This window comes from Eptesicus fuscus, chromosome 17, assembly GCF_027574615.1.
Source record: "Eptesicus fuscus isolate TK198812 chromosome 17, DD_ASM_mEF_20220401, whole genome shotgun sequence".
Classification (NCBI taxonomy): domain Eukaryota; kingdom Metazoa; phylum Chordata; class Mammalia; order Chiroptera; family Vespertilionidae; genus Eptesicus; species Eptesicus fuscus.
Window position 1 is genome coordinate 40,034,451 of NC_072489.1, and position 14,005 is coordinate 40,048,455.

General features: G+C 44.1%; 1 protein-coding gene across 1 annotated transcript in view; it reads left to right on the forward strand.

The window, feature by feature from the left end:
• Window positions 1-14,005, forward strand: part of LCOR (ligand dependent nuclear receptor corepressor) — a 106,944-nt gene that overhangs the window by 41,596 nt on the left and 51,343 nt on the right. The window contains exons 3-4 of the mRNA XM_054728711.1: window positions 436-501; window positions 829-908. Coding sequence (XP_054584686.1) covers window positions 436-501; window positions 829-908 — 146 coding nt within the window. The remainder of the gene's footprint in view (window positions 1-435; window positions 502-828; window positions 909-14,005) is intronic.

A 14,005-nucleotide genomic window follows, 5' to 3' on the forward strand; every position in this document is an offset into this window, starting at 1 on the left:
TTGTCTCAGTTGATTTTAGAAACATACTATTTGATTAATCCAGAATGTTGTGGAAACTTTGAAGCAGTTTGACTCTTATTGGGAAAGGTACCTTTTAACCTAGACTTAGAATGTTTTTATAAAGAAGTATTTGGGATTTTGGAAGATGGTAAGAGAACCCATGAGTTTCCATTCCTTTATTAGTTATTTCTAGCATTGTCTGTTTTATGTAGTTCTTGAATATGCTCTGAATTTGTATTGAATGTTAATCATTGACAAAAATGCAAAGCCTTTTTTTAAGATTTGTCATTGACACTCTTCCCTTAGCATCTCTTCAATAATAATCTATGGATCCTTGAGAACTGGAGGAAAACCCCATCATTTTTTCATGCCATAGATTAATATTAAGTTACAATAGGGAATATTATAATAATGGATTTTTTTCCATCCTTTCAGGGTTTGAAAGTATTCTTGAAGGGCTGTTTGGACCTGCATTTTTAAAAGATCTCAGTTTATTTAAAGGTATTCAAAATATTTTTTTGTTATTTAAAAATCATCCTGGTGACATGATACCTTGGTGATTTAAGCCTGTGTCTTCTCCTTTTTATTCACAGTTTTGTGGGTTAAAGCTATATCAATGTAAGCATCTTTTTGTGTTTAGTTAATAATACAAAATATATGTATGAATAAGGTATATTAACTAGTGAGCAGTTATTATTAAGATTTTACATAAATAGGAACCTGTCTATTAAGTAAAGAAATTTTTGTTAATATTTTTGACATTCTTACTTGTTTCCTGAAAAATCCTCATTTGTGACTATTAATTTGTTATTCCTACTATTTTTGCAGACTGTGAACCTGAAAGCATTTCTGATTGGACTTTTGATGAAAATTGTCTATTCTGTTGCTTGAGAAGAGATAAAGTAAAGGTAACCAAGAAACTCAATGAAACTTGTCTAGTGCATTTTATAGTTTTTATTTTTTCAAAATTTGATTACTTTGGTGGAGACCTGTAGGAAAAGAAATGTATGAGCCTGTATCTATATATATAAAAGGCTAAGTGACCGGCCAACTGGCTGGTATGTATGACACACACTGACCACCAGGGGGCAGACGCTCAATGCAGGAGCTGCCGAGCTGCAGTGACTTGGCACCCCAGAACCAGAGAAGTGGGAGCCTGACTCCTCATGGTGCTGCACAATTCCACCTTTGGCCGTGGGTCATGTTGTTGCTGGGGCACTGTCGCCCAGAATCTGGTTTACTGCTGAGCTGTGGTGACTGCAGACGCCCTTCTTGCTGTGGCACAGTGCTGCCCCAGGTGCAGCTGGTCGGGAGGGACCAAGAGAGGCTGGCTCCAGGTTGTGTTCAGCCCATCTCACCCAGTCACGCTCCACTGGCCACCTTCTAATCAATTTATTTTCAATGTGCACAAATCCATGCACCGGGCCACTAGTCCTATATAATAAAGAGGGAGTATGCAAATTGACCATCACACTGTCACAAAGATGGCGGTGTCCAGTCCCCTCAGCCCCGCCGGAGTCCCCAGTCCTTTTAGCTCCGCCGGGGGGACGGGGGGGGGGGCAGGTGGTAGTGCATGGTGTGGCGGGTCCTTGCACCTGCCGCCGGAGTCCCACAGTCTTTTCAGCCCAGCCGGGGGGGGGCATCTGGTGCACGGTGCGGCCAGACCCGCCCTCAGCCCCCCACCCGTCCAGGGCTGGCCCAAGGCGTAGGCAAGCCTCGGATGTCAGCTGCCCAGCCGCCCAGAGCCACCTGAGGCTCACATAACCAGAGCCGGCGGAGGCTTGCACTGCTGGCAGTAGCAGCAGCAGAGGTGTGATGGGGGTGTCGCCTTCCCCTGATCGCCAGGTCACCTCCCACCCCTGAGGGCTCCCGTACTGTGAGAGGGAGCAGGCCGGGCTGAGGGACTGCCCCCTCCAGTGCATGAATTTTCATGCACCGGGCCTCTAGTTTATTTATAAAAGATTTGATAGTAACTCAGTTTGCAATTTAGTGTTTCTAGTCTGCTGATTAGCCTTTTGAGAAATCCATAGTTCAGCATGTGTTGCTTTTATTCATATAGTTCACTAGGCAGAATAACTGACTGGGTGTCAGTTAATTATTCTGCCTAGTTATTTATTTTAAATATGAAGTGTATGGTAATTCAAGTAATGGGAGTCATTTGGACAAAAAGAATAGCAACATGGATCTGGATCAAGTAACTACTAATTTATGTAGATTTATGATAGATTGTAATTTATTCTTTAGTATAAGATGTTTCTTCATAATATTTGAGTATGATTGCTTTTTGTATTAAACTGCAGAAATTGGCTGTAGCTTTGGGTTTGTGTTTTGTTTTGTATTAAATAAAAACAAATAGAATTTTGGTTTAAAAACATTTCAGTTGTTGGAAAAATTTATTAGTAATGGTTTTCTGTCTTACGTTTCTTTTCATGGTACTTCTGTTCCCAGTTTTAAAGTTTTGGAAACATTTTTAATTCCTTCCTCTGCCTTGTACATGTCTAACTTTACCAGATTATATCAGTTGTTCCCTCACCAGATTTCATCCCCTCCCCCACCCCCTTTCATCATTGTACTTCAAGCTTTTAGCATTATTTCTGAACTCCTGAAATAGCATGATTCGTCCCTCAGTTGTCTTCAGTCTGTTAAACACTGCTACAGCCTTGACCCTCACCCCTCCGTAGTGTGGGAATGTGACCCTATACTGAGTCTCCAGTGATTTTCTCATTGTCTTGTGGGTACATTAGCCTAACACTCAGTGACTCAGTACCCTCCACAGTTCATTTTTCTTTCTAATGCTGTGTCCCATTCGTGTTCTATATATTTTTCTTTTAGCTAAACTGGTCTGATAATTTGTATTAAACAACACACTTTTACTATTTGGACTACAGCATTGCACGCCTGTTATTCTCAATAGCTTGAATCCCCTTGCTCTTACTCTTGCCTAAGGCCCCTCCTTTCCTATGAATGGCAAACCTTTGCTCTTACTGCTGTTTCAACCCTTCACGCTGTTGCAGTAAATATGATCTATACCAATTGTTTGTCATTTGCTACTCAGTATTATTTCGTCCATCCTTTTCTATGTTTGAATCTTGTATTCCTGATTATATTGTCAATCTCTGAAGACTGTGAGCCATGTTGTATGCTTCTTTTTACCCTTCCATGTAGCCTTTACCGCCATTGTTGACAAGTGCATTAAAATCTGAAAGCAGGTTTAATAGCTTCTTACTGTTCTTTTGTGGCATCTTTTTTTCTGCTACTACATGAAAAACTTGTTGTGACTATTCATGGTGGTCTGTTTTCATTGAATTAATGAGGAAAGTGTTTTGAAATTTAGTGTGGTTTGAAAAAGAGAGACCAGAAAATTAAGCAACCGCCAATGAAGTTGAAGTTCATAATTTTAAACTGTGTGTGTTTGTGTTGGTATGTTGTGACTATTTACTGAGCAAGTCATTTAAATTAATAAGTGTTTTGGTAGAATAGAAATAGCAACTATTAGTTACCTTTTTTTCAGGGTGGTATTGAGCAGAAAACCCTTCTATGTTTAGTAGTTGAGTACAGTACATTCTTGTAATGTGATTGAGTTTTCCATTGCTATATGAGGATGAAATATTGACAATATTTTTAGAAGAAAATACATAAATAGCAAAGTATGGAATCCTGTAGTATTTAAAACAGCTGTTCTTACTGTTCTACAATTTTTAGTTGGTTTTCTAATTAGAATATTTCCAGTTGACAACACATTTAGTTTTGGGAAAGATGTTTTTCGCCCTTAGACACTTCACTACCTGTACTTGGTTTATTTTTTTTTTCAGAGACAGCCATAGCATTTATAATGGAAAATAGGAAGAGAAAGAGCCTAGCCCTAGCTGGTTTGGTTCAGTGGATAGAGTGTTGGCCTGCGGACCCTAGGGTCCCTGGTTCGATTCCAGTCAAGGGCATGTACCTCGGTTGCAGGCTCCTCTCCGGCCCGGGCCCTGGTCGGGGCACATGCAGGAGGCAACCAATCGATGTGATTCTCTCACATTGATATTTCTGTCTTTCCCTCTTTCTTCCCCTTTCTCTAAAAATCAATGGGAAAATATCAGGTGAGGAGAGAGAGAGGAGAAAAGAAAGAGCCTAGGGAATGAATTGTCAAGCACATATCTTTAGTTTTGTTAGATTTAAAGTGACTGTGCTGGAACTCTTTGCAGGCACTTGGAGCATTTCATCTGAGAAAGACTGTACTCCACTGGCTTGAGGCTTGCACTTTAAGGCTGCTTTAGGATTCCAAAAATAAAAAAGGAAATATCTGGAGGGTATATGGTAACAGCCAATAGGTGGCAGCAGAACATGCTGTTGGAATCTTGTGTGAGGTTGGTATGATGAGAAAACCTAGATAATGTTTGGAAAACTATTAGAAATATTTGATATTTGGGAAAGAGGAGGGAGCTGAGCATTTTTTTAGTTATTTGACTTTTTAGTAGATACTGAAACTGTTAAAATGGATAAAAAATATATACTAGTATTATTTATATTTTTTAAAAATGTAGGTGAAAAATACAAATTCACTTCTTAGGAAAACAGAACCAGGGATTCACCTACAGATTAATAAAACAATTGTTGGTTTGCACTTCAGGATCCTGCAACAGTTAGAAAATACAGTTGACTCTTGAACCACACAGGTTTGAATTGCGTGGATCTACTTATATGTGTATTTTTTTCATTAAAGACCTATACTGTGTGTGATCTGTGATTCGGAGTCCACTGACTATATGCATTGATCTACATCATTTTATATAGAGGACTTAAGCATCTGTGCATTTTGATATTTATCAGAAGGAGAAGCATCCTGAAACCAATTCCCTGCAGATACCAAGAACAACTTAAGTTTGAGGGGAGTAAAAAGTTATACATGGATTTTTGACTCTGCCAGTGGGTCGGTGCCCCTAACTCCTGTGTTCAAAGGTCAACTGTATAATTTTTAAGGGAAAGGTAACTTACATCTTTTGAGCATCTACTATGTGCCTGTTACTTATATTTGTTCCCATTTAATTCTCACAACAATCCTATAAAGTTGGTTAAAGTCATCTGTTTTATAAATAAAGAAATAGGAAGGTTAAGGGTGACTAAATTATGGGCAAAGTCAAATACCTGGGACTTGATTCGTGTTTTTAGAAAACATGCATTTTGATAACAAAGCTAGGAACAGGAATATGGAAAATGGAGAGCAATAATTAAGGACGTAGAATTGCTCAGTTTGAAAGAGTGGGAGAATATAAGTGTAAATGGACATGAGTTTATTTTAGATAGATACTCATCTGTATAAGAATCTCTTAGTAAGTGAATGCCTGCCTACCTGCCTGGCTTACTGTTTTCTTTCTTTCCTTTCTTTTCTGTTTGTTGGGCACATAGTAGGCACTCAGTAAAATATTTACTAAACTAGTGACCCAGCGTGCGAAATCGCGTGAGACCCAGGACCCCCGAGTCATGCCAGCGCTGCAGGACTCCCCGGAGTCCCGCTGGCGCCTCCCGGCGGCGCTGGCTGGACCCAGAGTCAAGTCCCCACCCACCTGCACGTGCCTCACCGCACACGTACCCCACCCGCGCGTGCCTTGCCACGCACTCACGACGCACGCAGCCTCCTGGTGACCGGTCTTTGGTCGTTACAGCATTATATCCGCAAGGTTTTTATTATATAGACTAGAGGCCCGGTGCACGAAATTCATGCATGGAGGGGGGGGTCCCTCAGCCCGACCTGTACCCTCTCAATCTGTGGGATCGGGCCTAAACTGGCAGTTGGACATCCCTCTCGCAATCTGGGACCTCTGGCTCCTAACCGCTCACCTGCCTGCCTGCCCTAACCACTCTGCTGGCCTGATCCCCCTAACTGCCCTCCTCTGTTGGCCTGATCCCCCTAACTGCCCTCCCCTGCCAGCCTGATCCCCTTAACTACCCTCCCCTGCCAGCCTGGTCACTCCTAACTGCCATTCTTCTCTATTTACTTTCACTGTTTTAATATCTATCTACCTACCTGCCTAATTATTGACTATCATTTATCTTTTTTCTTTTCTGATTCCTACTTTTAAAATCTGTCCCCAGTACACAACTATACTTGATTTTCATTATAGCACCTACAGTTCACTCATACATCCTCTTTCCTTCTTTAACTCTGTTCTCTACTGACTCTTTTGTAAAGTTCTTCACTTCTTTCTCATCTTCCTCCCTCCTCCCTCACTCTTTTACTCTTTTTACAAGCTAACTAAAAATTCTGTGCTTTTAGTCCTGTCTTAGTACTGACTTCTTTCCTCTCTGGGACCTGTAGCCACCTCTGTTTGGGCACTTGGGCCCCTCTCGCACTGGCTTTGAGGGGCCGAGCAACGACGCAGCAGTGTCTTGCCTACCGAAGCCCGCGCTGCCCCGCTCTGAGTTGGGGGCGGGTCCATGCCCCGGCCAGCGGGGTCTTCTAACGGGGGTACCGAGGCGGCGCACCTAAGAGAATGAGACAGACAAGGGACGCAAAGAATGGAAGCAAGACAAAGGGGATTCTGATCAAGCCTCAAAATTTTATTTTTTACAGCGTTCTTTATATGTGATTTCTAGAAGGGTGGATGCCTAGGAGGGGTGGGGGCTGACCTAGATAATCGGCTAAAGTCGTAACTATAGATAAAGGGTGTGGCAGTTGAAGGGCGGCTACAGAAGAAATGCTTTGTCCTCAGGCAAGAGGAAGTGGGCCTAGTTACAGTAACTTACTGAAGGTCAGAGTTAATCCTTTGACCGACTCTTGGCTCCTGACAGGTCCAGCCGGCCCAGGTCGGAGTCCATCACTGAGACCGCTGCGTTACATGGGCGCATGTGTGCATTCATGCGTGCACAAGGCTTTTCTCCAGTTGAGTGCTGAAGTGGGGGGACGCGGAGGCCTTTCCCACCCCCCGGCATGCTCACTCCCACGCCTTGAGCGGCTCTCTGTCTGCTCCCCCCGGAATTCGCAGGCGACGGGCGTGCTTGCGCAGGCACATTCGGGACCCGGCGTGTTCTCGGGGTGTTCCGCCAGGATGCGAGCCCCCATCTGGGTTGGAATGGGCAGATGAATAGATGGACGGCTGGAGAAAGCCGTGGCAGCTTCCCTTTGGTGTGAGGGTCGCCTGTTGTCTCCACGGTGGCGTGGCCGGGGCCGCATGGCGGGAGGAGGCTTCGAGGCTGTGCGCTTGGGAGGATTGACCGGTGTCCTTGGCGTCGCAGGGCCTTCCTGTGTGTCTGTGGTGGTGGGATCCCGTGTTGTTTACCCGGTGGCCCTTCCAGGTCCGGTGCCTTACCTCGACATCCACTCTCTGTCGTCGCACCCTGGCCCTTCGTTCGTGTTGGGTCCACACCCTCTCGATTTGCGTGCAGGACCCTTCCCGGGGATCACCGGCGATGCGCGCACCCACCGGTTGGCGTGCCCCAAGAACCGGCCTTCTGCCATGTGTGTGTCGTCCCTCAGCCCCCCCCCACCACCACCTTAGTGGGGACGTTGGTGGTGTCCCCGGGCAGAGTGCTCTCAGACGGGGTGTGGTGTCACAGGGGTGTTTGTCAGGCACGTGCACTCGGGAGAGAAAGAGGACTCCGGCACCGGGGGCAGGGAAGTGAGCTGCATGCAAGTCCCCCCCACTGCGCGCACAGCCTCCTGTTGGTCTGTCAATATGCAAATTGGTCGTTACTGTGACATCGTTAGGACCAATTTGCATATTACCTCTTTATTATATAGATGAGTAACAAAAAAGTCAGGAGGCTTACTATACTGGAGAATTATAATATTTTTAAAATATTTTTGATTGATTTCAGAGAGGGAGAGAGATAGAAACATCAGTGATGAGAGAGAATCATCTATTGGCTGCCTCCTGCACACCCCACACTGGGGATTGAACCCGCAACCAGGGCATGTTGGGAATCGAGCTGCGACCTTCTGGTTCATAAGTCACTGCTTAACTACTGAGCCACACCAGCTGGGCAGAATTATAATATTAATAGCTAACTATTTTGAGTGCTTACATGTGCCAAGCATATTTACTCATGTCTTTTATATGTTTTTTTAGCCTTTCAAAAATAATTTTAGGTTTATAAAACACTTGTAAAAATAATTCCTGTATGCCCTTTACTCAGAGTCCCCAAATGTTAACATCTTATGTAACCACCCTACAGTTATAAAAGTAAGGAAATTAACATTGATGCAGTACTATTATCTAATCTGCACACCTTTTGAAATTTGCCAGCTATCCCAATAATGTTATTTTTCTGGTCCAGGATCCAATCTAGCTCATGTTTTGTATTTAGTTGTCATGCCTCTTTAATCTCCTTTAGTCTGCGATGGTTCTGTTTTTCTTTACCTTTCATAATATTGACACTTTAGAAGAATACTGGCAAAATGATTTGTAGCGTGCTCCTCAATTTAGGCTTGTTTAATGACTCCTCATTATTAAATTCCACTTAAGCATTTTTTGGCAAGAATTTCACAGAATTGATGTGGTGTCATCCTTAGTGCTCTATATCAGGAAGCATATGGTTGATGTTTACTTTAATCACTTAGTTAAGGTGGTGTCTGCCAGTTTTTTCTCATGTAAGGTTTCTGTTTTTCCTCCCTGTTGTACTTAGAAGGTATCTTGTGTGAAGCACTTGGAGATTTGGTAAATATCTTTTTGTCATCATACTAGTTTCTCCTCCATTATCAGTAATTTTAGCATCCATTGATGAATCTTGCTTGAAAAACTTAACTGTGGTAATAATGATTAATGATGATTTCCTATTTCTTATGCCTCTATTAGTTGCAATTCTTCTATAAGGAAGAGCTTTCCCTTCTCCATTTATGTGTTTATTTGTTTACCTACTAGTATAGACTCGTGGATTCTTATTTCATTCTATGGACTATAATTCATTACAGTTATTTTTTTAGTTTACATTATCCTAGATTTGGCTATTGAGAGCCCTTTCGGGCTGGCTCCTTATCTTTTTTGACATGTTTCTATAATTTGTTTTTAACACTTGCTTATTTTTTTGGCACCAAAAAATGTTCCAGGCTTATTTTTGCTTTTCCTGTCCCAAACCTGGATTTCTTCAAGGAACCCTAGTTTCTTTATTTGGAGAGTTGTATAAGAAAGCAAAGTTTGGGCTAGTGATGGCGAACCTATGACACGCGTGTCAGCACTGACACGCGTAGCCATTTCTGATGACATGCGGCCGCATGCTGAGGATGAAACATTTGCTGCTCCTGAGGATGAAACATTTGCGACTAGAGTCTTGGAGTTAGTTTTTTCCTCAAAGTGACACACTACCCGAGTTATGCTCAGTTTTTTGGCGAAGTTTGACACACCAAGCTCAAAAGGTTGCCCATCCCTGGGGGCACTGGGTGTATTCATTGCTTCTAAGTCACCATGCTGTGTCCCCTGGACTTATTTTAAAACTGAAAGTTTGTACCTTAAAGATTACCCTCGCCCTAACTGGTTTGGCTCAGTGGATAGAGCATCGGCCTGCGGACTGAAGGGTCTCAGGTTCGATTCCAGTCAAGGGCATGTACCTTGGTTGTGGGCACATCCCCAGTAGGGAGTGTGCAGGAGGCAGCTGATCGATGTTTTTAACTTTCTATCCCTCTCCCTTCCTCTCTGTAAAAAAATCAATAAAATATGTTTAAAAAAATAAAAAGATTACCCTCATCCATTTTGCACGCCCATCATGGCAACCACCAATTCATTCTCTGCATCTATGAGTAGGTTTGTTTGTTTTCAGATTCCACATGTGAGATCATAAGTTTTTTGCCTTTCTGTCTTGACTTATTTCACTTAGCATAATGTCCTCAAGTTTCATCCATGTTGTCACAAATGGCAAGACTTTTTTTTATGGTTGAATAATATCCCTGTGTTGTGTGTGTGTGTGTAGATAGATAGAAAACTTTTTCCTTGTCTATTCATCTATCTGTGGACACTTAGGTTGCTTACATATTTTGGCTATTGTAAAGAATGCTGCAGTGAACATGGCAGGGGGGGTTCATATATTTTTTTGAGTTAGTGTTTTTGTTCCCTTCAGATAAATACCCAGAAGTGGAATTGCTGAATCATATGGTATTTCTATTTTTAACTTTTTGAGAAAGTTCCGTATTCTTTTCCACAGTGACTGCACTAATTTACCTTCTCATCAACAGTTCACAATGGTTCCCTTTTCTCCACATCCTAGCCAACACTTATCTATATATATAAAACCCTAATATGCAAATAGACCGAACGGCGGAACAACCGGTCGCTATGACGTGCACTGACCACCAAAGGGCGCGTGGGAACATGGCGGGCGTCAGCAGCAGGCGGCAGAGTGCGGAACATGGCGGGCATCGGCCATGGCGGGATGGTGGAGCAGGTGAGCAGGGGTGCCAGACCAAGGCGGGACGCTGGTCACTGTCATTGGGGTGAGCCTCTGGTGGTTACTGAAAATTCTTTGCTCCCGCACGCCACGGTCCCACCCGGCACTTGCACCTGCTGCCGGCGCTGGCCCTGCTTGCACCCGCTGCTGGTGCTGGCGCCACCACTCGCACCCGCTGCTGGTGCCCAGCGCTGGCCCCGATCACTCGGTGCTGTCAGCATGTACCGGCCCCAATCACCCCTCAGGGCTTCTCCACCTCCCCCTGCTCGTGAGGGGCAATTGGGGCTGGCAGCCGCCTCTCACACCCATTGCTGGTGATGGCCCTGCTCGCACCTGCTGCTGGTGCCAGAGCCGCTTCTTGCACCCACTACCGGTGCCATCCCCACTCGCACTTGGAGCTGGTGCCGGAGCCACCGCTTACACCCACTGCGAGCACCGTCAGCGGGTACGAGTGGCGGCTGCTGGCTCCAATCGCCCCTGGGCGCTTCTCCACTGCCCCCTGCTCCTGAGGGGCAATCAGGGCAGCTGCTGCATGCACCCTCTGATGGCGCCAGCCCCGCTTGCACCCACCACTGGTGTTGGCCCCAATCGCTCTGTTTCAGTGGGTGCAAGCAGGGCTGGTGCCATCAGCACGTGGGAGCAGAGGCAGCGGTAGTGGGGCTGCCGACAGACAGGGGACCAGGGGCCACGGCATGATGGGCTGAGACCCGCCCCTGTGCCCACCGCAACCTTGTGGCCCACAGCTCCTTTTAAGGTGCACAAATTCATGCACTGGCCCCTAGTTGATAATAGCCATTCTAACAGGTGTGAGCTGATATCTCATTGTGGTTTTGATTTGTATATCTCTGATGATGAGTGATGTTGAGTGCCTTTTCTTGTACCTATTGGCCATCTGTATGTCATCTTTGGAAAATTTATTCAGATTGTCTTTTTTTCTTTCTTTCTTTTGAAGAATAGTTTATTTGATCATTAAAATAAAACACCTACCTAATAAAAGAGTAACATGCTAATTGACTGTACCTTCACGACGCCCACCAGCCAATCAGGAGTGAGTATGCAAATTAACCCAACAAAGGTGGCGGGTTAATATGCATACGCAGGCGCCGAGTGGCTGGGGGCGGGGCAAGGCAGGACACAGGTTTTCGCACAACCCCAGCTACTCCAGGGCCTCTGAGCAGCGTGGGAAGGCAGAAAGGTGGTTCCGGGCTGGAGCGGAAAGGCGGCTCTGGCCAGAGTGAAGGCGGTGCCAGCAGCCAGGGGAAAGAAGGCTCATTCTTGCATGAATCTTCGTGCATCGGGCTTCTAGTATTCTTTTCTTTTTATTTATTTTTTTATTGATTTTTTACAGAGAGGAAGGGAGAGGGAGAGAGAGTTAGAAACATCGATGGGAGAGAAACATCGATCAGCTGCCTCCTGCACACCCCCCACTGGGGATGTGCCCGCAAACAAGGTACATGCCCTTGACTGGAATCGAACCCGGGACCCTTGAGTCCACAGGCCGACGCTCTATCCACTGAGCCAAACCAGTTTCGGCCTAGTATTCTTAATAAATTCTAATTTAAAAAAAAAACCCAGTGGTACGTCTACACAATGGAATACTATGCTGCTGTAAAAAGGAAGGAACTCCTACCATTTGCAACAGCATGGATGGACCTAGAGAGCATATGCTAAGCAAAATAAGTCAGAGAAAGATAAATATTACATGATATCACTCATTTGTGGAATCTAATGAACAACATAAACTGATGAACAAAAACAGATCCAGAGACAGAGAAACATTGATCAGATGCTCAAACCTCAGAGGGAAGGTAGGGGTGGGTGGGGATAAGAGGGAGAGATGAAAGGACTTGTATACATGCATATAAATATAACCAATGGACACAGATACCAGGGGGGTGAGGGCATGAGTGGGGGGGGGGAGGGGCGGGGCAATAGGGGGGTAAGGACACATATGTAATACCTTAATCAATAAAGAAAAAAAATGTAAAAAAAAAAATGTCTACAGAACCTAAGGCCCCCGATCCTCCACCTCTGGTGTGGGAAGGCTCATCAACTAGAGAAAATGGGGCTAACAGTCCTTTTACAAAAGGACTCCTTAATGCTTTGTCTGAAAATTATCGCATGACGCCTTGGGACTGGCAGATTTTAGCTAAAACGACTTTAGACGCCAGTCAATGCTATGGAGAACAGAATATGATAAGATCTGTGAACAGCAGGCTGAGATCTAGGCCACAACTGGCTGTAAGTCCCAGACAATGGAAAACATCTGAAAGATCCAATTAAGTCTTGTTTATGTGTTATGTGCACTTGTAAATATTGTATATATGAGTGTTGATTGTGGTTTTATCTGTCTTTGTTGTTTGGTTTAATTTGTTTATTGTTGGTCTGTTAAGCAGGCCTCTGATTTACCTTCATAGAAAAGAAACAGCAGGTAGTCAGGACCATTACTGACTTTCCCCAGAGCAAACAGAATGTGGGGATGGGGAGAAAGAAAAAGAAAAAAAAAGAATAGTTTATTAAGTGAGTCTATCATTTCTTTCTGGCCATGGGTATAGGTCTCACTTCTTTTGTTCAAATCCAGTGTAATATTCCCACCTGAGCCCATTGTGTTTTCTTCTAAAGGTTTTAGAGTTTTAGGTCTTTGGTCCATTTTGAGTTGATTTTTATATATGGTATAAGGTAAGGATCCAACTTCATGCTTATGCATATGGATATTCAGTTCTCTCCACATCATTTATTAGAAAAGAATGTCTTTGCTCCTGGCACCCTTATCAAAAATCATTTGGCTATTAATGTCGGGGTTTATTTCTGGGCTCTCTATTCTATTCCATTATTCTATGTGTCTGTCTTCTTGCCATAATCATAATTGTTTTGATTACTGTAGTTTTGTAATTAGTTTTAAAATCAGGAAGTGTGGTATCTCCAATTTTGTTTGCATTTTCAAGATTGTTTTGGCTCTTTGCGGTCCCTTGAAATTCCATATGAATTTTAGGATGGATTTTTTTTTTTTCTGAAAAAAAATGTCATTGGGATTTTGATAGGGGTTGCATTAAATCTGTAGATCATTTTGGGTAGTATTGACATCTTAACAAAATTAAGTCTTTGCCTATTGCTTATATTTTCTGTTTTAAAAAATTTCTTCAGTTTCTTATTTCTAAAGTTAAAATCAACAACTATGTATTTCACTGTTGGTAGTATGTCAAAAGTGCCAGCTACTGGTGATTGAATTATTTCAAGTGATTAAAAAGATGTTTTAGCCAGATGCTATTTTCAAGAAATTTATAGTGCAGTGGAGGAAGTTAGAAATATATACATATCCTATGTAATAAAAGCCCAGCGACCGTAATGGCAGAACAACTGCTCGACCAGTCTCTGTGAGGTGCACTGAACACCTCTTGGTCCCTTTCCCCAGCCGGCAGGCTCCAATCACCCGATGGCGAACAGGGACCCAGGGTCGGTGGCAGGGGATGTGGGCGGCGCCAGGCCAAGACCCCCATGGTGGGGGCGGGGCAATGAGCAGGCGGGATCAGCTGATCTCTCGGTCCCTCCCCCCTGGCTGTCAGGCTCTGATTGCCTGATGGCAAACTGGGAACCTGGGTGGGTGGCAGCGGGGGGCGGGGCCAGATGCCGGCAGCAGGAGAAGATG